The 24,875-nt window shown below is 40.1% G+C and overlaps 1 protein-coding gene and 2 non-coding genes across 3 annotated transcripts in view; all 3 read right to left on the bottom strand.

Moving 5' to 3' along the window:
* SF3B3 (splicing factor 3b subunit 3) overlaps positions 1 to 24,797 on the bottom strand; it is a 44,417-nt gene extending 19,620 nt beyond the window's left edge. Inside the window, exons 1-11 of the mRNA XM_045988635.1 lie at positions 24,663 to 24,797; positions 23,567 to 23,703; positions 20,387 to 20,713; positions 19,494 to 19,666; positions 18,803 to 18,944; positions 15,564 to 15,676; positions 12,897 to 13,034; positions 12,014 to 12,117; positions 6,916 to 7,081; positions 4,182 to 4,277; positions 1,144 to 1,216 (exon numbers count right to left, since the gene is read on the bottom strand). Coding sequence (XP_045844591.1) covers positions 1,144 to 1,216; positions 4,182 to 4,277; positions 6,916 to 7,081; positions 12,014 to 12,117; positions 12,897 to 13,034; positions 15,564 to 15,676; positions 18,803 to 18,944; positions 19,494 to 19,666; positions 20,387 to 20,713; positions 23,567 to 23,636 — 1,402 coding nt within the window. The 5' untranslated portion in view covers positions 23,637 to 23,703; positions 24,663 to 24,797. The remainder of the gene's footprint in view (positions 1 to 1,143; positions 1,217 to 4,181; positions 4,278 to 6,915; positions 7,082 to 12,013; positions 12,118 to 12,896; positions 13,035 to 15,563; positions 15,677 to 18,802; positions 18,945 to 19,493; positions 19,667 to 20,386; positions 20,714 to 23,566; positions 23,704 to 24,662) is intronic.
* LOC123931958 lies at positions 13,492 to 13,577 on the bottom strand. The gene has a single exon (XR_006816376.1). It is a non-coding gene; the product is annotated as a small nucleolar RNA SNORD111 (small nucleolar RNA).
* LOC123931957 lies at positions 20,008 to 20,087 on the bottom strand. Its single transcript, XR_006816375.1, has one exon. It is a non-coding gene; the product is annotated as a small nucleolar RNA SNORD111 (small nucleolar RNA).
* Positions 24,798 to 24,875: the final 78 nt, after the last annotated feature.

Genomic DNA, 24,875 nt, shown 5'->3' with positions numbered 1-24,875 from the left:
AGAAAATGAAACACAAAGACAGGAAGGGTATGCAATACTAGGATTATATCTCAAGGGCTCAAAAAATTCAAAGTGTAGACAATGTTTGCATCGAGCTATAATATCAACCAGCCACAAAGCTAAAGGTGAACATCAATACTGACCAGTTTCTCTATGAAGACATTAAACAAAACGAGGAAATCCTTCAAAATCAATCATCTAAAAATTATCTTCTCAGCAAAAATGAACCTACTAATTTCCTGTTTGCTGCTTCTTTTTTCTTTCTACTCATCTCAGACTTGGCTCAAATGTCCACATGAAAACAAAATCCACCACAACGTGCATTCTACTAATATGAAAAGGTTTCCCTCCTACACATTTCCCAGCTCCCATAAAATCAAACATTAGAACATCAAAATATCAGGAAGATTTCCAGCTGTTTTCTTGAAAATGCTTTGTATCCTGGCCAGGGTGCTCTTACTCAGCAGGCCCACATTCCTAAGGAAAACAAGAGGAAGATGAAGTCTAGGAATAGAAATGACCTACACCCCCAAAGAATCCAAGGGAAAATGAGAGTTAAGTTTCAGTTCTCAAATTCAATTAACCCAAGATTTTCATGCTGGCTGTTGCCCTATTATGCATTTTCACATAAATTTCAAAATTTTAGGATGAAATGGCCCATTTTTTATCCAGGAGCATGGACTCCTGTTGCCTCCATCCCCTCTTTTTCACCCACTCTAATTCCATTCAATCAATCTCAATCTGAACTTTTCTAAAGCACAACTACGCCCACTAAGCAGGACTAATAAGCCTCATCAAATCTCTTAATACCCAGAACAACACCTTCAACTTCACCGTGGTTTCAGCACAACAGAAGAAAAACACTGAAGAAAAATGAAGAAGTGAAAACTTTCTCTCACACCACACCTCTTACACAGATGGAACGAGTACCGTCAAGATGAATACAGTACCCTTACTTGTGCGTACAAAAGGGTGAAGGCATCCTGATTCAGAGTCTGAGAAACATGATTTCAAGCCAGAAAATGTTTCTAGTATATTGCTAAAAAAAGCAATATAGAAATATTATGAATGCAGACACCTAAGCCTTCTATCGTCAATGTCACCCAGACCCCACTTTCTGACTATTGGGAATGGGCTGCTTACCTTCAATGTGCCGACGCACTGTCCAGACAGCATTGGGGTTACCGGGTAACTCAGAGACAGCCATTTCTGATACCTGACAGGATAGGAGACAAACCACAGATCCAGTGAGCACAGAACTTAGCTCCTTGCTTAAAATACACTAGATAATAGGATTCTGAAAAGGCAGTGTTTACACTGCATGTTGGATTAAAAGAGTGGAACCAGGGCACCTGGGTGGCTCAGTCGGTAGAGCATGTGACTCCTGATCTTGGGATTGTAAGTTCAAGCCCCATGTTGGGTTGTAGAAATTACTTATTTTTTTTTTTTAAGATTTTTAAAATTTATTTGACAGAGAGAGAGATCACAAGTAGGCAGAGAGGTAGGCAAAGGGGGAGGGGAGGAAGCAGGACCCCACTGAGCAGAGAGCCCAATGTGGGGCTCAATCCCAGGACCCTGGGAACATGACCTGAGCCGAAGGCAGAGGCTTAACCCATTGAGCCACCCAGACGCCCAGGATTACTTAAAAATAGGGGGGAAAAAACCTTTTTTTACAAAGAGAATGGAATCATTTTATTAAAAAAAGAAAAAAAAAAAAGCTGAGAACCAAAAAGGGCTGGAAATATAGGCAATCCCCCTAACAAACTTAGCAAAAAGTGATGGAATATTTAGGATAGCTGTTGCATCAAAAACTATGCAATTTCTTTCAGTATGACATGCCTGTATCTTCCGCAAGAGAACACATAGAATCAAACAGGCCATGATCCAAGTTAGCATCCCATTTCTTCCCTAGCTCCCTTAAGGCCAAATCCCATCTCTCTTCAAGGACCAATTCAAATGCTACATCCTTTAGGAAAAAACCTTCCCTTATCCTCTTGTGAGGCAGTCCACTCTCCCTCCTATAAGCTCTCAAAGAAATCACCGCCTCCTAGGGCATTTATCTAAAAAGTGATTTCAGGAATTGTTCTATCCTTCCTACTAGATTTTATGCTCCTTAAGGTTAGAGTCAAGAATCCTCTGAATATCCTATAGGCTCTCAAACATGAGAGGAAATGAAATATTTGAGATGAACTAACAATAACCTAGAAGGGAAAACTAAGTGTAGGTTACACATGAACTCACGATACAATCCCTGTATTTTTTCTGTAAATACAAAAACCATTCCAAAATAAAAATGTTACTATTTTTAAATGACCCAGAAATGATTTACTTAATATATTGTACCATGTAACCACATCTTATAGAGAGAACTCACGTATACCCATTAAAGGCAGTAACCTTTTTTTTTTTTTAACTCAACTAATAAAATAATAGGAATACCTTATCATGGAACAGGAGAACTGAGTAAAACTTCATCACCAATAAAACCTAAGTGTTAGGAGCGCTATACTCTGTACCAAATGCAACATGTGACAGTGACCCCGCTCAAAAGAGACCATAATCTAGCTTAACAACAAGGTTCAACAAATAAATATGGAGCAACAAGTAATGTTTAACAATTTCAAAATATTTTTCTGTGTAACAGAGATCTTTTGTAGACCTGGAAAAAAGTGGAGGGGGTGGAAGACTCGAAAACAACAATTCTTAATTGGATCCTTTATCTCTTACACTGTACACAGAATTTTCTGTTAATGCACAAATGCACTTCTGGTGGAGAATTTCGCTTTTGTCAAATGCTGGATGGTATCTGATGAGTAATCAAAAACTGTTAGTATATACTGGATTTAAGTCATTAAAAATTTACTAGCCTGATGAGTATTTTGACAGAGCCAAAAAATTTTCAAATACCCTGAAACAGCAATATTAATAGCTAGCATAAATTAAACAGATACTCTATGCCAGACTTTGAGCTAAGTGCTTCTCACGCATTCTCTCACTTAATTCACACAACAATCTTTTTTTTTTTTTTTTTTTTTTATTTATTTGACAGAGAGAGAGATCATAAGTAGGCAGAGAGGCAGGCAGAGAGAGTGAGAGGGAAGCAGGCTCCCTGCCGAGCAAAGAGCCCAATGTGGGACTCGATCCCAGGACCCTGAGATCATGACCTGAGCCGAAGGCAGCAGCTTAAACCACTGAGCCACCCAGGCGCCCCTCACACAACAATCTTTAAAACAGATACTATTATTAAGCTCATTTTACAGAAGAGATGAAACAAAAGCTTAGTAATAGCTACTAAGTGGTAGAGCCAGAATTCAAAACCAAGGTCAGTCATCTTGTCTGTATTCCAATAAAAATTTACAAACACAGGCAGTGGGTCACTGAGAGCTTATAGCGTGCCAACCCCCAGCTCTAAAGCACATTGCCATAAGAAGCTTTATTTTGCTCTTAACAGAATCAACCCTAGGGAACTTGCTAAAAAAAAGGATCAACTCTAGAACCAAGAGGATGTGGGATTTGAGTGTCCATGTCACTTAAAAAGATCCAGCAATAAAGAATTAAATAAATTCTGATCTATCCACTACAGTGGAATATTACAGAAACATTAGGGGCGCCTGGGTGGCTCAGTGGGTTAATGCCTCTGCCTTCGGCTCAGGTCATGATCCCAGGGTCGTGGAATTGAGCCCCGCATTGAGCTCTCTGCTCAGCGGGGAGCCTGCTTCCCCCTCTCTCTGCCTGTCAAATAAATAAATAAAATCTTAAAAAAAATTTAAAAAGAATACAACATAAAAAAATAAACTTAATAAAATAAAATATACAGTATTAATATAGTTACAAACACATAAATACCTAAAAACTTTGAATACAGACCAAGATTAGAAGAAAACAGAATAAAACGCTCCATGCAGATTTCCTCCATGTTTTAGCTGGTGAACGTGGAGCCAGTAGGGGTTATTTCACCCCCTTTCAACCCCATTTGCCAATTTTTAAAAATGTGTCTCTTGTATTAACATGATAACGATTAGGAAATTTAAACTTTGTTACAGAAAAAGAGTAGAAAGAAAAACATTTTTTCTTTCACAGAAACATTAATCACTTATCTCATCAGAATAAAGCCATAAGCCGCTTTTTCAATGCTTCTCTCCAAACCCTGCAGATAATCTAAATAAAAATGCCCAGCTTACCTCAAGTCCATGCCTTAGGACTCTCAGAGATGATCGGGGTCCCCTACCACAGGCCACATAGAGCTGTGGTGTGTCTTCATTGGCCAGATCAGCTATCTGAACAGAGAAAAAGGCAAAAAAAAAAAGCCTACTTGTACCAAGTTTTCAAAACTAAACCTGATTTTCTCGGGGGACAAAGTACTTGTTAGTTTACTAAGATTATATATTGGCTACAAGCCATGGTAGCATTATGGGGAAAACCCTCGTGTTCCAAAAAGCAAATCAGTTTGAAGCAACAAACTTTACTAACAAAAAAAGGCTTGTATCAGTTTTTCAGTTAGCAAATTATTTTTGTACAGCGAGTAAAATGACTGTTATACAGCCTTGAACTGAAATTTAGTATTTCCTTTCAACTAAAAATATAAACTACAGTATTATTACAGTATCAGTGACTGTCACCAATAAAAATGACTATTCATATAACATTAAAATTTATATACCTCCAATTATTCCTCTCATCACTACTTCAAAATTACATTCAATAGATCTGCTAGACTACACATTATCAAAGTTGCCTTATCAACAGATACTCCTACAATGTAACTAACTAACCACTGGGTAACTACACCTGACCAAGCACCAAATGGGGAAGACATGTGTTATGTTGGTATCCCAGACATCTAGCTGCTTTCCAGTACATTTCTTGGTCAATAATGAGTCCAACCATTTGTACTATAGTTTTGTCAAACAGGTCAGTTCAAGTGAAAATTCTTAACTGTAAGATAATACAGCTTACGGTAACACGGACAAATGTGTGTTGAGTGCATACAGCCTTCACAATGATCTCTTGTTTAAAAAAAAATTAACTCACCTATTTCAAATGCACCATCTTGTTATTTAAAGCCTTGATAAAGAAGCACATCAATTACTTTTTCATAACTGAAAAAATACCTTGTTATCTTGGTTTATGTTTATTACTACATGCATTTAAAAATATTATTCAGACATAACATCTTAAAAAAAAAAACCAAAAGGAGCGCCTGGGTGGTTCAGGCTGACTCCTGATTTTTGCTCAGGTCATGATCTCAGGGTTATAAGACTGAGCCCCACATCAGGCTCCAAACTGTGCAGAGTCAGCTTGAAAGTCTCTCTCTCCCTTTGCCCCCTCCCCTGCTCACATGTGCATGCACACATGCACGTGCTTTCTCTCTAAATAAATAAAAATTTTAGAAATAAATAAATATGAAAATATTATTCAGAGAAGAAATCCAGTTGCCTCACCAGGCTAGTAAAGACACCATGGCACAGGGGCACCTGGGTGGCTCAGTGGGTTAAAGCCTCTGCCTTCAGGTCAGGTCATGATCCCAGGGTCCTGGGATCGAGCCCCGCATCGGGCTCTCTGCTCAGCAGGGAGCCTGCTTCCTCCCTTCTCTCTCTCTCCCTGCCTCTCTGCCTACTTGTGATCTGTCAAATAAATAAGTAAAATCTTAAAAAAAAAAAAAAAAAGACACCATGGTACAAAAAATACTCAGCCCCGCTACAGATACCTGAAATTTCTGTTAATTTTATCCTTTATCTACAAACCTCTCTCCATTAAAAGTGTGATCAACTAGACAGGGGCTGATGCCTAATGGTCACTCAAACCCCAGCAATCCAGGATACAAACGCATGGCAAAATTCCTGCTACAGCTGAGTGTCACCAGCAGGGCACAGTCCCCATCCTGGCTACCTTGGGTTCCTCCCTGAGAATGTATTTTAAAAAGCTGTTCCTGGGGCACCTGGGTGGCTCAGTGGGTTAGGCCTCTGCCTTCGGCTCAGGTCATGATCCCAGAGTCCTGGGATCAAGCCCCACATTAGGCTTTCTGCTCAGTGGGGAGCCTGCTTCCCTTCTTCTCTCTCTGGCTGCCTCTCTGCCTACCTGTGATCTCTGTCTGTCAAATAAATAGATAAAATCTTTAAAAAAAAAAACAAACAAACAAAAAAAAAGCTGTTCCTGACTGATCCCAATGTCTCTGGAGAATTGTAAGAAACGGTGTGTTAAAATAAGGTAGAGGTGCTCCTTGACTATAAATATTCATAACTATTAAGCGCTAAAAGATCAATTTCAGAACACTATAAAGTACACGAGCCAATTTATATTAAAAAGAAAGAGGTGAGGCACCTGGCTGGCTCAGTGGGTTAAGGGTCAGACTCGGTTTCAGAACATGGTCTCAAGATCTTGAGATCAAGCTCTGCATCAGAGAGCTCTGTGCTGGGCCTGGAGCCTGCAAGAGATTCTCTCTCTCCCTCTCCCCTCACCCAACCCCCTGCACACTCTCTAAAAAATAATAAAAAGAAAAAAAAGAAACATATAACACACACAAACACACACGTCCACTGACAGATCCAACAAAAATGCCTGTAAGCAAACACAAGAAGTTGTTAATAGCAGGATCCTCAGTGGATAGAAAGTTGAAAATAAGATTGGGAGTAGGAATTTTACCATTTACCTTCTGTATGGTGTAGAATTTTTATATTGCACACAAGTTATAGAGTTAAAAAAAAAATCTAAGGATTGATGGAGTGGTTTTTAGTTCTCCACTTTTCACCTTTAACTGCTTCACCTTTACACTCTGGTGATTTCTACAGATACGCTGATGAACCTCATTCTTAGGCTACATCTAAATTTAACTGCAGTTAAAACTTTCCACTCATTCAGATACAAAAACATTTGCCTGCTACTGCTCATTGTGAAAGTGACTGGAAAGACCCACACCTGGCAAAACAAAATGGGAGATAGGCTGTCCAATTCATCAACCAGCACAAGGTTTTTGAGTGGTCTTGGTTGGAAGAAGAATGTGTCTCCTTCTTCCAGAGGCATGGCAGATGAAAACTCAGGTTCTTCATCATCATCTCCGAGATGTGCAATTTGATATAAGTAACTGGGGAGAAGCACAGAAAAATTTAATTAAGCACCTTCTGCCTAAAGATTATGTTTACCATAAACACAATGCTCAGAAAGCACTTTCCAAAGATCTAATCAAAATTCTAACATGCAGTATTGAGTCAGCGTCTATACTTCCAAATCTGTTTATCTGAGTGCGGTCTTCTTTCTTAGAACAGAATGGGATGAAAAAATTAAGACTACTGAATTCAGGGGTCATGTGACTGGCTCAATCGATAGAAGATGCAACTCGTGACCTCAGAGTTTTGAGTTCAAGCCCCATGTTAGGCACAGATCACTTTAAAAAAAAAAAAAGACTACTGATTTCAGATTGGTACAGTAAAGAACCTTAGCACCACAGTGTTTAAAAGCACCTGGCTTCCACTAGAGTACCTAGGTTTGAATCCCAGCTCTGCCCCTTAACGACCTACATATTATTAATCTGTATGTGCATCACTTGTATCAATTTATAAAAATAAATAGTACCTTCCCATAGAATACAGTGAGTATGTAGAACTGAGTATGCATGGAACCTAGTGAGACCAGTGTTTGTCAAATAAAATGAAATAAACAAAATCCAAAAAAAAAAAAAAAAATCCCAATTACACTTTAGGGAATTGGGTCACAGAGAAATTTGTGAAATTTGTAAATCTGTGACAGAAATTTGATCAGACACTAAAGTCCCTAAAATAAAATGACATAAATGAAATCCAAATAAAATCTACAACCATTTCCTATTTTAACCAAACCCAGGCCAAGTCTAACAGAAAATAAGAACTGGTGGTCACTTTGCAGTAACATGCAAATATCACAGTATCATTCCCCCAAACACTCCCCATACAGACATTACAATTACAGTATCATTCCCCGAAACAAAACATAAACATATCAAAGGTAATAAGCAACACAATCATTCTGTCCTTCTCCTGTCTGTAATCTGGCTAATAATACTTAGTGAAATGATTTACCAAAGAAAGAAAAAAAAAAAGAGGTAAAGGAACTTTAAGAGTAGATAATCTAGGACAATATACCATCATCAGCTGAGTATGCACTTAGCTTTTGGAAAGCTCAATTTAAAAAAGAAACACCAAATCACTGGTCACGTTAACCCTTTAAGTAATAGACCAGGACCTTTAATATACAGCACTTTAAACAACTGTAAGTTTAGCTTTTTAGAAGCAGAATAAAATGACTAAATCAACATCTGAAATACATAGCTATTCAAGAAATATTTACAAATAAACCTCAACATTTAACACTTTTGGTAAACACATCAGATTCTATGCTAAATTACAAAAAAAGGAAACAGATTACCCTTCAACAATGTATAAAAGCACTGAAAATGTAAGATACACATATAATAAGTTAATAGGTATAAATTCCTCACTCAGACAAGAGGTGTACACACAGATGATAAAGTCCACCTGACAAAAAATACCTTCAGTATCTACTAACTGCCAGATAACCAAAAGGATGCTAGGCTCACTACCTCCCATCAGAGGGAAGGTTGGTTAAATCTTTTAAGTTTCTGTGACTACGGTGTTGTGGTTCAGAGCAGAACTTTGGAACCAGATGGTCTGGGACTTAGGTGTCTGATCAAATTTCTTCCACAAATTCTCTGTGACCCAATTCCCTAAAGTGTAAATGAGGTAAGGGCACTGTCTCACTGAGAATGTTATGCATTGATATTATGTTATTTGCAGCGCTTAGAACAGTGCTTGGAACACAGTAAATACTAAATGCTAAATGTCTGATAAATAGGCTGCTTTATGATTGAGTTAACACCCACAGTACATGTTCCTGAGGACCCAAATCAGCACTTTTTTTTTGTTTTTTATTTTATTTTATTTTATTTTATTTTATTTTATTTTATTTATGTGACAGAGAGACAGAGAGCGATCACAAGTAGGCAGAGAGAGGAGGAAGCAGGCTTCATGCTGAGCAGAGAGCCCGATGTGGGCCTGGATCCCAGGACCCTGAGATCACGACCCGAGCCAAAGGCAGAGGCTTAACCCACTGAGCCACCCAGGCACCCCCTGTTTGTTTTTTTAAAGATTTTATTTATTTATTTGACAGAGAGAGAGAGATCACAAATAGGCAGAGAGTCAGGCAGAAATTGAGGGGGAAGCAGGCTCTCCGCTCAGCAGAGAGCCCGATGCGGGGCTTGATCCCAGGACCCTGAGATCATGACCCGAGCCGAAGGCAGTGGCTTAATCCACTGAGCCACCCAGGTGCCCCTAAATCAGCACGTTTTAAGTGCTCCAGACTTCAGCTTCAGTTCACCAACAATGGATAATTTTTCACAAGCTCAAACCCATCCCAGCCTGATAAATACCTGCCTGTATACTTGAGTCTTTCTACTCTCTGCCCCAAGAGATAAATTTCAAACCAGAAAGTTTTGGGAAATGAGTAAAAGAGCAAATAATAAAATCACCCATAATCCTAGCAGTATCCCAGAATACTCACATTAACATTTCACTGGATCCACTTCCAGTATTTTTATTTTCTAGTTTTTGTATGTAATTTTATTTTAAAGAACTGCATCATTCTATAAAAAGTTACTTTTTAAATAAGCAGTGTATCTTAAAATATTTTTTGTATCAGTATGTTTCACTTAAAATTTCTATTTATTATGGAAATTTTTAAACACATACATAAGAGAGAATAGTATAATTAATGAACCCATATGTGCCCACTGCTCAGCTTCAACAATGGTCAAACCATGACCAGTCTTATTTTATTTCCCATTTCTCCAAAATAATATTAATTTCTTGATATTTTCAAATAGTATTCAAATTTTACCACTGTCTGATTTTATCACTTCTTAAAGATTTGAGAAAGCCTACACACACACAAGGGAGGGGAACAGAGGGAGTGGGAGAGTGTCTTTTTTTTTTTTAAGGTTTTATTTGAGACAGAGAGAGAACAGCGAGAGGAAGAACAAGCAGGGGAGAGGGAGCCCAATGGAGGACTCAGTTGCAGGACCTGGGATCATGACCTAAGCCAAAGGCAGACATTTAGCCAACTGAGCCACCCAGGTGCCCAGGGAAGACAATCTTAAGCAGACTCCACACTGCGTGTGGAGCCTGGTACAGGGCTCAAACTCACCGCCTTGAGATGATGACCTGAGCTAAAACCAAGTCAGATGCTTAACTGACTATGTCCTGCCTGTCTCAATATTTTTTTTTTTAAGATTTTATTTATTAGACAGACAGAAATTACAAGTAGGCAGAGAGGCAGGCAGAGAGAGAGGAGGAAGCAGGCTCCCTGCTGAGCAGAGAGCCCGATGTGGGGCTCAATCCCAGGATCCTGGGATCATGACCTGAGCCGAAGGCAGAGGTTTTAACCCGCTGAGCCACCCAGGAGCCCCCTGTCTCAATATTTTTATAAAGTTGATTTGTTTAGATCAGGATCTAAACAAACCCATACACTGCATTTAGTATACAGAAAACATTTTTAGTGGCAGCATATCTTATGACCATGCCCAATACTGATGGGATATTTAGTTTGTACTTTTGCATTCACAAATAGCGCTATAGTGAATATCGTGGGTGCATCTTTGTGTGTTAATCAAATATAGCCAGAGCTTAAATTCGTAAGTGCAGGAGGAAATTCTGATAAAGTCAGTAAGGATGAGTAACAGGCATGTCTAAGAAAGGAAAAACAGTTGGATAAAGGCAGAAATGGGACAGAATTCTAGAATCCTAGACACGACTTCATTTTAATCATGAGGAAACAGCATTAGTTAAGTGACTGCAGAGACTTCAGCAAATACTGACAAGACCTAAACTAAAAATAAAAGGCAAGACCAAGTCGGGGCACCTGGGTGGCTCAGTGGGTTAAAGCCTCTGCCTTCGGCTCAGGTCATGATCCCAGAGTCCTGGGATCGAGCCCCACATCAGGCTCTCTGCTCTGCAGGGAGCCTGCTTCCTCCTCTCTCTCTGCCTGCCTCTCTGCCTAGTTGTGATTTCTCTCTGTCAAATAAATAAAAAATATTTAAAAAAAAAAAATGATCTTTAAAAGGCAAGACCAAGTCACTGAGTAATTTGGAGACTTAGATATTGGTCTTAAATTCAAGGCTAGAGTTCAGACTATCCATTTGGTAATAAAACGTCGTCAAAGTGGGGCGCCTGGGTGGCTCAGTGGGTTAAAGCCTCATGATCTCAGGGTCCTGGGATCGAGCCCCACATCGGGCTCTCTGCTCAGCAGGGAGCCTGCTTTCCCTCCTTTCTCTCTGCCTGCCTCTCTGCCTACTTGTGATCTCTGTCAAATAAATAAATAAAACCTTTAAAAAAAAAAAAAGTCATCAAAGATTTTAACACAGGGATAACGGAAAGGATTTCATCAAGGTTGTGTCCTAGCTGCTTAACGAGTTTTACAGGAAAAGAATGAAATGTAGTAAGAAAACTAGGGAAGTAGTTTTAGACTAGCACTATAAAAAAAAGGAATAAAGAAGTAAAAAGAAAAGTTAACACTCAAACGAAAGTGGTTTTTTGTCCACAAAAACTGAGATGTTAAATTCAAGTTGCTAGGACTCACCCATTAGCCATTAACAGAAGTACCGAGGTTGGGAAGGTTAGTGACATGGCCAGGCAGCTGTGGGTACTGATAAGCTTCAACTTTAGATTTGTACAAGTGAAGCCTTGGTAGAACATGAAAGTAGTTTCACAAATATTCAATAAAATGTCCGGCAAGAAGCTCAGGAAAGATCACTTTTGAAGCTACTTTTGCAGCTACCTGAAGATAGTGACTAAAGTCACTGAAGTAGAGTAAATAACCAAGAAAAACAATGTAAAGGGGAAAGGAGGGCAAAACCTTTGAAGAAACTAGAACATTCTTTTGGAAAACTCTATGGCCTGAGAGCCACATCTCCCTCCTGCCAACTTTTAGAGTAACGAGGGTGAACTAGGGTAATAAAAGGATTACTCACTGGTTTCCAAATTCTGATGCTACAAAAAGGAAGCCTGTTTTAAGCACACACATGGCAGCAGCAACGGGCACAGTATCAAAATACTTTAGCCGTATCTCAGTAACCTGCAGGGGGGAAAAAAAAAGATTCTACCATGTAGGCAAGTGAAGCTAGGCCACAGAAGGTAGCCCAGTATTGTAAGACAGCAGAAGCAGAATAACAAATATTGTCCTCAGTATCTAAACCCAGGATTACCAAACGAAAACCCAAGACCAGCCTAATTTGTTTATGTACTTCCTATAGCTGCTTCTGTGCCATAATGGCAGAGTTGTATAGTTGAGACAGAGAGTATATTGCCCATAAAAGCTGCAAATGTTCATTACTGGGCCTTTACAAAAAAATTTGCCAACTCCTGAGCTAAACAGGTATCTAAAAAATTGCTCAGTTGTTCACAGAGCTCCTCCACAGGATGAAAACAGTAACAGATCATGTGTATTACCAGTTTTCAGTAGACATCAAGAGCTTTTTCTTGCTACTCACTAGAAGTGGCATTACTCAGTCCTATACATGAGACTACCAGACAAGGAACCAGAGAAAACCTACATTTCTATACCAGTTGCACATATAAAAAGTTTTAACACCTTAGACAATCACTTTTTAAGATATTATTTGCATTTTATTAACTTGTAAAGTATTAACTGTCCTATCTCAGAGTAGTTCTGAAGAAAAGATGGTTTATAAAACCACTCTGTAAACCTTAAATGTACACGTAAGTACCACTTTTTGAATTAAGATTATTTAAGTATATCAAAACTAGAATACCATAGGACATTTTATCAAACCAGACTAACCTAACAAAAGTGTTTCTTCATGTTTTTTCCCTCTCCATCCACAGTCTGCTTACCATATCTTCATCTGTCTCCAAAGTGATCTTGAAGATATCTCCCTGCTCAGTTTGGGCCAAAAAGAAGAACATCGATTTGGTCTTATGGGTGGCAGAGCAGACAAAAATCATTCCTCTTTCAGGATCATCCAGGTCATTCTAGCAAAGTCAAATATAGAACCAACAACTTAGAAATGAGTACTTCTTATTTAGGGAATCCAGCACCTTACCAATAGGGATCGTACAGGTCACCCACCCAAGGCCTAGAAATAACCCCACAGTCCTTTATAAGTTTTGACCCAGAGAAGCCTGTTGGCCAAAATATAAAATGCGGTAGCCAAAATTCTTGTTTACTATAACTATGTGACAAAGCCTGTGTATAAAAAAACAGCCACAGGGCACCTGGGTGGCTCAGTTGGTTAAGCAACTCCCTTCGGCATAGCTCATGATCTCAGGGTCCTGGGACTGGTTTTCTGCCAGTCAGGCTTTCTGCCCAGCAGGGAGCCTACTTCTCCCTTTCCCTCTGCCTGCCACTCTGCCTGCTTGTGCATGCACTCTCCCTAATAAATAAATAGAATCTTTAAAAAAAAAAAAAAAAAGCCACGATTTTACTCTACATTCTGATCCAATGAGTAAGGAAAAAACTTTCTTCAGACAAAAATGTCAAAGATATGAAATTTAAAGAGCCATCATTTCAGACTATGAAGAAAGTCTTACATGTCCATGATACTACCATCCAAACTATCCTTCATTAGCCTTGTTCCACATCATCTTAACTCCTACAAGGCAACTCTTTGACAAATGTTCCCAACATTTTGTATTTCTCCCACTGAGTTAGTTCTTCGAGGGCAAACACGTTTTATACTTTTTTATAATCCCAAAACCAAGTACAATGCACAGCAGTTAGGTGCTCAGTAAATGTCTGATGAGCCAAACTGAACTTCCCACCCCTTACCAAGAATTTAACTTGACAGATTTTTTCTCAGATTTCCTAAAATTCATGGACTCTTATCTGGATATCATATATTAGATCAACTAAGTAAGACCTATAAGGTTCAACCCCAGAACCTATAAGTTAATATTAAAAAGATATAAAACGAGGGGTGAAAGGAGAGACTGAGGAAGCAGAGATTAAACGGGATTAGCTGAAGCTGGATATACAGTTCATTATATTCTACTTTGCATATCCTTAATAATTTCCACAGTACATTGTTAAGATTAAAATTGATAAAACACCACTTTTAATCACCAATGTAGGAACTGAACTGAGAGGAAATGCATTGTGTGAAAAGATGTTAGGGAAAAGAATATTTACCACCTCAAAATTCACCACCTACTTCCACACCAATTACAAAAAGGAAAAAGTACCTTCACAATTAGGCAGCACAGGCAGATACTACCTTAACAATTTATCATCACCAAGTCAAACCAACATTCTGTACCCCTAATGTGATAGAATTGGAACTATGCCACTCCTTCTGTAATGATTCTATCAAAAAATATTAACATGGATACAATCATATGGAAAAATATGATGGGACAAACTTCAAGAAAATTAGCCCTCACTCAAAAAAAAGTCAATATAAGACCAAAAGCAAACAAAGGTGAGACAAAATATTCTAAAAGGGCAGTAAAAGTAGGTAAAAGGGTACTTTTGAGGACAATGAGAGAAATTGGTATATGAACTGTACATAAGATAACTGTATTACACAAAACAGTATATTTCTTGCACATGATATTGGTAGTGTGGTTACACAGCAGGAAAATTTCTTTTTAGGAGCTACATCTTAGGAGATTCTTAGAATGTCATGATGACTGCAACTTATTTCCAAAAGGTTTGTCTAAAAATGTATACAGATATATCGTAAGAAAACCACCCAAAGGATGCTTGGGTGGCTCAGTCAGTTAAGCGTCTGCCTTCAGCTCAGGTCATGATCCCAGGGTCCTGGGATCAAGTTCCACATTGGGCTTCTTGCTCAGCAGGGATGAGCAGGGAGCCTGCTTCTTCATCTTCCTGCAGCTCCCCTCTGCTTGTGTGCTCTCTGTCTCCCCCAACCACTGACAAATTAAATCTTTGAAAAAAAGGAACAAAACCCAAATGCAGTAAAACATTAAATTGGTGCACCTTTTTTTGTATATAAAAGACAAATAGGAATTCATTTTTCTATTCTTTAAAATTTCCTGTACATTGGAATGGAGGCAAAAAAGACAAAACAGTAGAAAACAATCTATCTCCAATAAATATGTCTGGCTTCTTCAAACTAGAAGCGCAGGAATTTCAAACTGATCATCCACAGAATCTTCTGAAATGGAAACCATGTTTAATTCCTTTTCTCAAAAAATTTGTTTTGCTTTCACTAAAATACCAGCTTCACCGAGACGCCTGGGTGGCTCAGTGGGTTAAGCCTCTGCCTTCGGCTCGTGTCATGATCTCAGGGTCCTGGGATCGAGCCCGGTACTGGGCTCTCTGCTCAGCAGGGAGTTTTGCTTCCCCCCCACCCCACCCCGGCCTGCCTCTCTACTTGTGATCTGTCATCTAAATAAAATCCTTAAAAAAAAAGTTTTATTACAAACAACATTTACAAAGTAAAATCTCACAACAAATAAACTAAGAGGCTATGCTGTAATTACAAAAAATAAATTAACTTCACAAACACAAGTATCTTTTCTTATGGCAAAGATTTTTACCCGTCTCCTGGGAATTGGACAGCGGATATCTGGTTGGTCACCGAAGTTCTTGTAAGTGATATAGTTTTCAGAGCAGATTAATACTCCACTTGGACCATCTGACCCTCCGGGAACTACAAAAAAAAAAAAACAAACAGAACTTAGCAATGATAGAATGTAGTATGAATTATGATTTAGCTTTCAATTCCTTCTCTCCTTCAGCACAACCTGGATGAAGGTGTAAGTGCCCGAGACTAAGAAATACTCAAAGTGTTTCTTTTCCCTGATACTAGCATAAGACAAGGATGGAGTGTAGTTTGGGTAGCCTTAGCCTGTGCAGGTACCTGATGCCGCATCTAAAATTTCTAGCTGAATCAAAACTCAGTTCTCATCTTTAGCCCTATAACCCAACTGTGTATTGGACACTTTTACAAGGATACTCCACAAGCAGCTTAAAAATACACTGTATTGGGGTGCCTGGGAGGCTCAGTGGGTTAAAGCCTCTGCCTTCAGCTCAGGTCATGATCCCAGGGTCCTGGGATCGAGCCCTGCATCGGGCTCTCCGCTCAGTGGGGAGCCTGCTTCCTCCTCTGTCTCTGCCTGACTCTCTGCCTCCTTGTCTGTCAAGTAAGTAAATAAAATCTTAAAAAATAAATAAATAGACTCCATGCTTTAAAAAAAAAAAAATACACTGTATTCATAAACAAACTCAAGTTCCTTCCCAAATCTTTTCAACCTCCTGAGTCCTCCATCTCAGAGAACACCACTATCAGTCAACAGACCAAACCAGAAACTTGGGTGTCCCTCTTCAAGTCTCTGTCCCCTCACAGCTCCACTGAGTCTACCTTCTTAGCAGTGCTCATGCTGCCAATCCCCTGGGTTAGTAAAACAGCTGCCCAATCTGGCTTACATTCTTATCCTCCACTTAATTAGCCAAAATGTAAAGAAGTGATGTTTCCAAAATATTCATCTTTAACAGATTATTCACTGCTTAAAATCCTTCAGTCACATCAACAAAAAATAAGTTAAATAAAACCCTTCAGTAGCTACCTTCCCACCACAGCCCTTTATAGTGCTATTGATCCATGAGCTCCCAAAAGTTCTTTGAACAAACAATGTTCTTTCTTTGCACATGAGCCTTTGTGCATCTTGCTCTCCTTGTCCACAACAGAAACTCCTTCCTCCAACCCCTTCCATACCTAAATAACTAGTCCTCCAGTCTCGGCACAGAGCTCTTCTCCAGAAAGATTTCTCTAACATATTCCTTTCTTTCCCTAGGTTAGAGACCTCTCCTCTAACCTGTCATGGCATTTGACACACTCTCTGGCAATTTTTTTGTTGCGTGGACAAATTCATCACCAGACTCAACCTTGCATAAAAGGAGACACCACACATAATTCTTCACCCAGGAGACTGACTCTGCACATACTGACTGTAGAGGCTCAATAAAAAATCGGTGAACAGGGCGCCTGGGTGGCTCAGTGGGTTGAGCCTCTGCCTTCGGCTCAGGTCATGATCTCAGGGTCCTGGGATGGAGCCCGCATCAGGCTCTCTGCTCAGCAGGGAGTCTGCGCCCCCATCTCTGCCTGCTTCTCTGCCTACTTGTGATCTCTCTGTTAAATACATAAATAAAATCTTTAAAAAAAAAACTGGTAAACAAATGAAGACCTGTCAGCAAAATGTATGGTAACGTTTCAGCAAATAATGAGATGTGTAATCTATTTTCCAAGGTTCTTCTGTTTAATACATGGCCTCTTTAATTAAGACTTAATGCTCACAGACAAGTGCTATCTTATTCTCCAAAATCTTCCCCCAACAGGGCATATTTCACTTTAGACATCAAGTGCAAATGACTTAACACAAAAAGGACTAGATCACTGTCTTCCCCAAGACAGTGGGGAAGAAACTTACAGACCACAAATATACATGTCCCAGTTAGTCTTTTAATATAATAAATTAAACTGATACTGACTTTCTTTTTCAAGGTTTCGTTTTCTATGTAATCTCTCAGCTCAACGTGGGACTGGAACTTAACATCCCCAAGATCAAGAGTCACATGCTCCACTGACTGAGCCCATCAGGCACCCTGGATACTGATTTTCTAATCGTAAACATCTCCAAATGCCTATAAAAATCTTACTTAGCTCTGATGCATTTAAAGCAAACTTCGATTTTCTAAGACCTTAGGTTTTGTATTTATAACCATAACCAACATATATAGATTTTTGTTACTAGCCTTTCCCAATTTTGATACTTAAATTACATTAGGGTCATAAAGTGATACAATAGTTGTTGTTTTTTTTTTTTTTTCCTATCTCTGGAGAAATTTAAGATCCCTAAAAATCCTAGACCTTAAATCTTTTGGGGAATATTTCTGACTACTGCTGCAATTTCTTTAATGGATGCTGGTCTATTCAGATTCTTAATTTCTTATAGGGTCAATTTTGGGAACTGCCTTCAAAAATATTTCTATTTTACCTAAGTTTTTAAATTCATGGACATACATACCATTTTATCTTGTTGATTTACCCATTTCATTTGTCTTTTCAAAGAATTAGGTTTTAGTTTTCTTAATGACACTGAAAGACTGTCTACAGTAAAAATATCGGAACACCCAACAGTAGTCAATATTCCAAGCTGAGTGCTCTCCCCATCCTTTCTTCCCTGCCCCCATTAGAAGATAACAGTCAGCCACTCCATGAACTTCTAACTTCGCCAAAACATAGGCAAGGTACTTAGATTTACCACAAATGGATTATAGTTTCCAAACCCTATTAAGTAAACTCTCCTAGGTTTGCGTACAAAATGGGCCAAGCAAAAAGGTACAGAATAGGGGCGCCTGGGTGGCTCAGTGGTTTAAGCCGCTGCCTTCGGCTCAGGTCATGATCTCGGGGTCCTGGGATCGAGTCCCGCATCGGGCTCTCGGCTTGGCGGGGAGCCTGCTTCCCTCTCACTCTCTCTGCCTGCCTCTCTGCCTATTGTGATCTCTCTCTCTGTCAAATAAATAAATAAAATCTTTAAAAAAAAAAAAAAAAAGGTACAGAATAATTCTGAGAATAAAGTACCTGTAAAGGCATCTGGATGCCTCTGTCAGTTAAGCCTCTGCCTTTAATTCAGGTCATGATCCTAGGGTTCTGGGATCTAGACCCACACTGGGCTCCCTGCTCAGTGGGGAGTCTGCTTCTCCCTATCCCCATCTCTGCTCTTGCTCTCTCCCTCTCTCAAGTGAATAAAAAAAAACTTAAAAAAAAAAAAAATACCTGTAATAAGAAAGTTGCCATGTTCCTCCAAAGGTTCACTGTATTTTCGGACCACATGATTTAAACCAAGGTCTAATTCATAGAAGGTAAGAGTCTGCTGAGTATTAGCTGCTGCTTCCCCTGTTGGATCATTGTCTGCTTCCTATAAAGAAGGACAATGGCACAAACATAGCATTAGGATCCCTCCATCTCATGAATGGGGAAGCAAAGGTCCTCAACAGTTTACCAAAGCTCACACTACTAAATAATGGCAGAGCTGGAACACAAACCTGGGTCTCCTATTTTTGGGATCAAGGTTCCCTCTAATGAAGGCTACACCCTTCCATTCAAGGCAAAGAATAGTATGCCCCACCCTTCACCACCACCCTGAAAAAAAAGTCCCACATACAGTTTCACATCCTTTTTCAGACAGCTCTTCCCCCTAAAATACCATTTTTATAGGGAGATTGTTCGAATCAGAGTAAGGTGCTATTATATAGTTAAAGTTAAGCTGTGAAACACTCCAAAGACTCCCGATAAGACACTGAGAAAACAGAACAGATTTGTTAACAAAGGAACTGTAAGACAAACACAATGAAGAAACAATCAGGAAAGCACTGAGGTGAATCAAAGAAACCATCGTGTGGGGGGAGGGGGAGAAGAAAGAAGGGGGAGAGAGGAAGAGAGCAGGGAGTCAATGAGTCCCCATTACCTCATAATCCATTTCCAGACAAGCAAACATTGGATTTTCAAATCCCACATCTACTCCAACCACATGATATACTAAAGTGTTCGCTTTGTGGGCTTCTAGGGGAGATGAAATGGTAAGCCGGGCTGCAGCATCTCTGTTTAAGATATATACCAATTTCTGTTTTTCAATGGCACCTACAGACAAAACAAATAAAATTTCCAGAAAATGTTAAGTACGAGCTTATAGAACAGCCAGACTCGCAACACAACTGATTCTTTAAAATTATTAATTGCCAACATTAACTCCACAAGTGCATTAACTTAGGATTTTACTATCAGTAAAACAGACAACAGAATTTTACTCCCTTCTTTCCTAATAGGAATCTTAATATCCCACTAACTCTTCAAGAAAACTTTTCAGCGTGCCCTATATTTAATGATACCAGGAAACAAAACGTTAATTCCTAAAATTGCCAGCTTTATTCTCTGAATTAAATCTAATGATTTCGTGACTTGTCAAAAGAGTTGCCTTCTGGAGGCCTGATCAGATACACAGAAATTTCTTCAAGAGGTATATCAGAGAAGAGACATGAATGTGAATCATCACTTCAGGCTGATGAAAGCAACCATATTCACTGCCTAATTATGTACAATCATTTCATTGTAGGCTTTCCGCTACACAGAAATGGGAAAAACATCTAATTCAACCAGAAAGGAAATAAAAAAGGTGTGTTAAAACTATTGCCATTGTTTTAAAAGGAAAAGCAACTTTAAACCATGGCATTAAGCCAAATGTGATCCAAACTTTACCCAGGTAAGGTACTTACAGGCACGCTGCCAAAAGCACAGCACTACTACCCCAAACTGAGAATCTATGAAGTCTCAAAGATATACTTAATAGATCAAGTCACTCACTAATCATAACAGCTCGCCCTTTGGGATCCACAGCTAAGAACTGGCCAGGAACAATGCGGCGGCATCCGCTCTTGCCAAAGGTTTCTTGGTGAATTTTCTCAAACATATTCTTAGATGGCTGGTATTCCAAGATAACAATCCGACCCGAGTCACTGCCAACCACAATGTAGTCTTTGGTGCCACCAGTCAGCCTAAAGGCCATGAGTGACCGGATAACACCAAATACTTCCACAGTTAGTAGAGTGTGTACTTTGCCAGTGTTGGGGTCAGGGCGAAGCAGCTCCAGTATCTTCCCACGGGAAACAACAATTTCCTGCTGTTTGGTTCCTAGATCACCAAAACAATAAAGATCATGAATAATCAGAACTAGTCCAAAAAGTAAACTGGATGGGTCAAAATGCCACTCAAGATAAATATAATTAGGGGAGCCTGGGTGGCTCAGTGGTTTAAGCCTCTGCCTTTGGCTCAGGTCATGATCTCAGAGTCCTGGGATCGAGCCCCACATCGGGCTCTCTGCTCAGTGGCGAGCCTGTTTCTCCCTCTCTCTCTGCCTGCCTCTCTGCCTACTTGTGACCTCTCTCTCTGTCAAATAAAATAAAAAAAATATATATATATATACATATATATTTATATAATTAAGTTGAGGTATTTTTTAAATTCTATTTCATTCCTAGAATTGATGTGACTTAACAAAAGTGGTATCAAAGAAAAACTTTTACAAAATGGTCACACAGGGGCACCTGGGTGGCTCACGACATTAAGCGTCTGCCTTCAGCTCAGGTCACAATCCCAGCAACCTAGGATCCATCCCTACATTGGGCTCCCTGCTCAGCAAGGAGCCTGCTTCTCCCTCTCTAGCTCCCCTGTGCTTGTGTTCCATCTTTCACTCTGTCAAATAAATAAAATCTTAAAAAAAAAAAAAAAGTCACATAGGGATGCCTGGGTAGCTCAGTCACTTAAGCATCTGCCTTTGGCTCAGGTCATGATCCCACGGTCCTAGGATGGAGCCCCAACTCAGGCTTCCTCTCTCTGTCCCTCCTCCTGCTTGTGTCCATGCATGCATGCGCATATTCTCTCTCACAAATAAATAAAATCTTTTTAAAAAATGCTCAACAGGTACTTTTTAAAAACCCTTTTTATTTTTCTAAAATTTGCCATCAATCTGCATAATTGGGAGTTGTCTACAAATCCTTATTAACATACGTTTAGCTTCATAGAATTAAGTATTTCCAAGGCTCTTTTTAGCTCATCTTGAATGCTACTACACTAGAAAATCATATTCTGGGGCGCCTGAGTGGCTCAGTGGATTAAGCCGCTGCCTTTGGCTCAGGTCATGATCTCAGGGTCCTGGGATCTAGTCCCACATCGGGCTCTCTGCTCGGCAGGGAGCCTGCTTCCTCATCTCTCTCTGTCAAATAAATAAATAAAATCTTTAAAAAAAAAAGAAAATCATATTCTTATCTACCTCAAACAACTTTTAAAGCTGCTATCTAATATATACCATTTATTTCTAAATTCTGTCCTAGGTGGCACCTGGGTGGCTAAGTCATTAAGCATCCACCTTCAGCTCAGGTCATGATCCCAGAGTCCTGGGACTGAGCCCCACATCAGGCTCTGTGCTCAGCGGGAAGCCTGTTTCTCCCTCTCCCACTCCCCCTGCCTGTCTTCCCTCTCTCACTGTCTCTCTCTGTATCAAATAAATAAATAAAATCTTTTTTTAAAAAAGCATACTTTAAAATAAGTAAATAGGGTGCCTGGGTGGCTCAGTGGTTAAGCCTCTGCCTTCGGCTCGGGTCATGATCTCAGGGTCCTGGGATCGAGTCCCCCATCGGGCTCTCTGCTCCGCGGGGAGCCTGCTTCCTCCTCTCTCTCTCTCTCTCTCTGCCTGCCTTTCTGCCTACTTGTAATCTCTGTCTGTCAAATAAATAAAATATTAAAAAAAAAATTTAAAAAAAAATAATAAAATAAGTAAATAAATAAACTCAGTCCTGGGAAAATTCACTTGCTTTCATAACCATTAATGACATTTTCAAATGCATTAACAGTCAATTTGTCCCCATCTCTCCCTGCCTGCTACACAATTCCACTTGGATGTGTTGTCATCAACTTTTTTTTTTTAAGATTTTATTTATTTATTTGATAGAGAGAGATCACAAGTACACAGAGAGGCAGGCAGAGAGAAGGAAGCAGGCTCCCTGCCGAGCAGAGAGCCCAATGCGGGACTCGATCCCAGGACCCCGAGATCATGACCTGAGCCGAAGGCAGCAGCTTAACCCACTGAGCCACCCAGGCGCCCCTCAACTTTTTTTTTTTTAAGATTTTTTTATTTATTTACTTGAGAGAGAGAGCGCACGCGCACGCATGAGAAAGTAGAAGGTCAGAGGGAGAAGTCGACTCCCAGTGGAGCCGGGAGCCCGATGCGGGACTCGATCCTGAGACTCCAGGATCATGACCCGCGCTGAAGGTAGTCACTCAACCAACTGAGCCACCCAGGCGCCCCATGTTGTCATCAACTTTTAAATGAATGTTTAAAATAACTAAATTCCCTCTTCCCAAATTCCCTCTCTAGTCCCAACTAACCTGCTATCATATCAATGTTACTGTTATTTTCTCTACCACCTAGGCTGTTCTATCTGTCCCTGCTTTCCTAGTACAGGTCTTCACTATCTAATGCCTAAACATCCTCCTCGCCTATCAGATATCTGACTCCTATAAACCCCAATCCATTCTCATTTGCTCATGGCCACCATTTATCAGGTCACCTTACTTCCCAAAGGCCCTCTCCAGGATCAGGTAAGATCAAGTACTTCAAATGGCTTTGGAGACTATAAAGCGTTACATAAATGTTGCCTATGATTCAGAAAATTTTTTTGTTATTTCAGGGAAAATGTTTGCACTTGATAAAGGAATTTGAAGCATGAAACTAGTTAATGTCAAAAATGTTAAATTCAGGGGCGCCTGGGTGGCTCAGTGGGTTAAAGCCTCTGCCTTCAGCTTAGGTCATGATCCCAGGGTCCTGGGATCGAGCCCCGAATCGCGCTCTCTGCTCAAAAGGGAGCCCTGCTTCCCCTCTGACTGCCTGCCTGAATGCCTACTTGTAATCCCTGTCTGTCAAATAAATAAATAAAATCTTTTTTAAAAAAAGTTAAATTCGCAAAGAAAATTAACTGCATATCTTACCAGAGAAGTTGCCATGAATGGCAAAGCTGATGCCTGTGGCTCGCTGCAAGGTCAAGTTGTATAGGAACATGATGGCAGCAACACTGAGATACTCACAACTCCACAATCAGGCCACAGTTATAACGAGTCAAAACAAGCTAGGAGCACATAAAAGCACAAAAATATCAGCTGGGAGACTTACTTTAACAGATATTTCTGCACAGGAACTTCTGGCTGAAGAGCAGAACCATACAGTAAGGCTTACTGATGAATAACGTTATTTATAATGAGAGAGCATTCTACATGCCATGCACTAGACTGTATACTTTGCCTCTAATCCCTCAAGAAACCTACAAATAACTCGTTATACTAATTATACCTATGAAGAAATTGAGGTTTAGAAATTAAATCACCTGCCTGAGATCATTAGCAAGTGGTAAAATCTTTGGGATCTGTACCATTAAGAAACCGTGTGCCTTACTGTCAAGAAACTAAGTATCTCAGCATGTTCTTGTATTTGCACAGGCTATACACACACATGGTTCAGAATTCTCTAAAAGCACAGCAAAAATCTCCTTTCCATCCATTCCCTAGCTTCCATCCCTTCTCCCTGCGCCAAAGGAACATCACTGCATTCAAACTTCGCAAAATCTTCAGGACAGATACTAGTGTCCCCCCACTTTGCAAAAGATAAAATTGAAAATCAGCGAAGGAAACAGTTGCCCAAGTACCAAAACACGAATTCAAAAGAGGGTCTTGGCACCAAAAACTGTTTCCGTTATTTACGCTTTCAACACACTGAGACTTCCCACCTTACAGTTGGCGTGTCGTTTACGTCCATCTTAACCCCTTCTCTCACCCACCCCCGGGCCTAAAAGCCGGGCAATTTCTTTAAGTCTGACTTTGATCCAGGCTTCGTTCCCACCTTGGAGACGGAAGTGGGACACGACTCCTGAAAGCCGTTTTCCTACTCAAGCAATCCCCTCCACCTCTTTCCCTGGCCTGGACCTTACGGGCCTAGGCTGCTTCAAAACCCGGCCAGAAGCCCGGCCAACCCTCCTACATGACCCCTCTCTGCCTCCCCAGGTCCGGGAAACTTGGGAGCCTTCTTCTTTACCCTGCAGCAGGAAGGATGGCGTAGATATCCGACAGATGCTGAGTTCTTTCAAGGCCTAAGCCACCGCCAGCTTCAACCCACCGGCGTCCGCCATTAGCTCCTAAGGCAGGGACCTTCCGGCGGGCGCGCGGCGTATAAGAAGTCCCCAACCGGAGCCTGAAAAATATATATGTAATTTTTTTTAAATGTTTCTTTCTTCGACTCGACATTGAA

This window comes from Meles meles, chromosome 19, assembly GCF_922984935.1.
Source record: "Meles meles chromosome 19, mMelMel3.1 paternal haplotype, whole genome shotgun sequence".
NCBI classification, from domain to species: Eukaryota; Metazoa; Chordata; class Mammalia; order Carnivora; family Mustelidae; genus Meles; species Meles meles.
The sequence above is the reverse complement of the archived record's forward strand: the minus strand, read 5'-3'. Positions and strand labels throughout refer to the sequence as shown.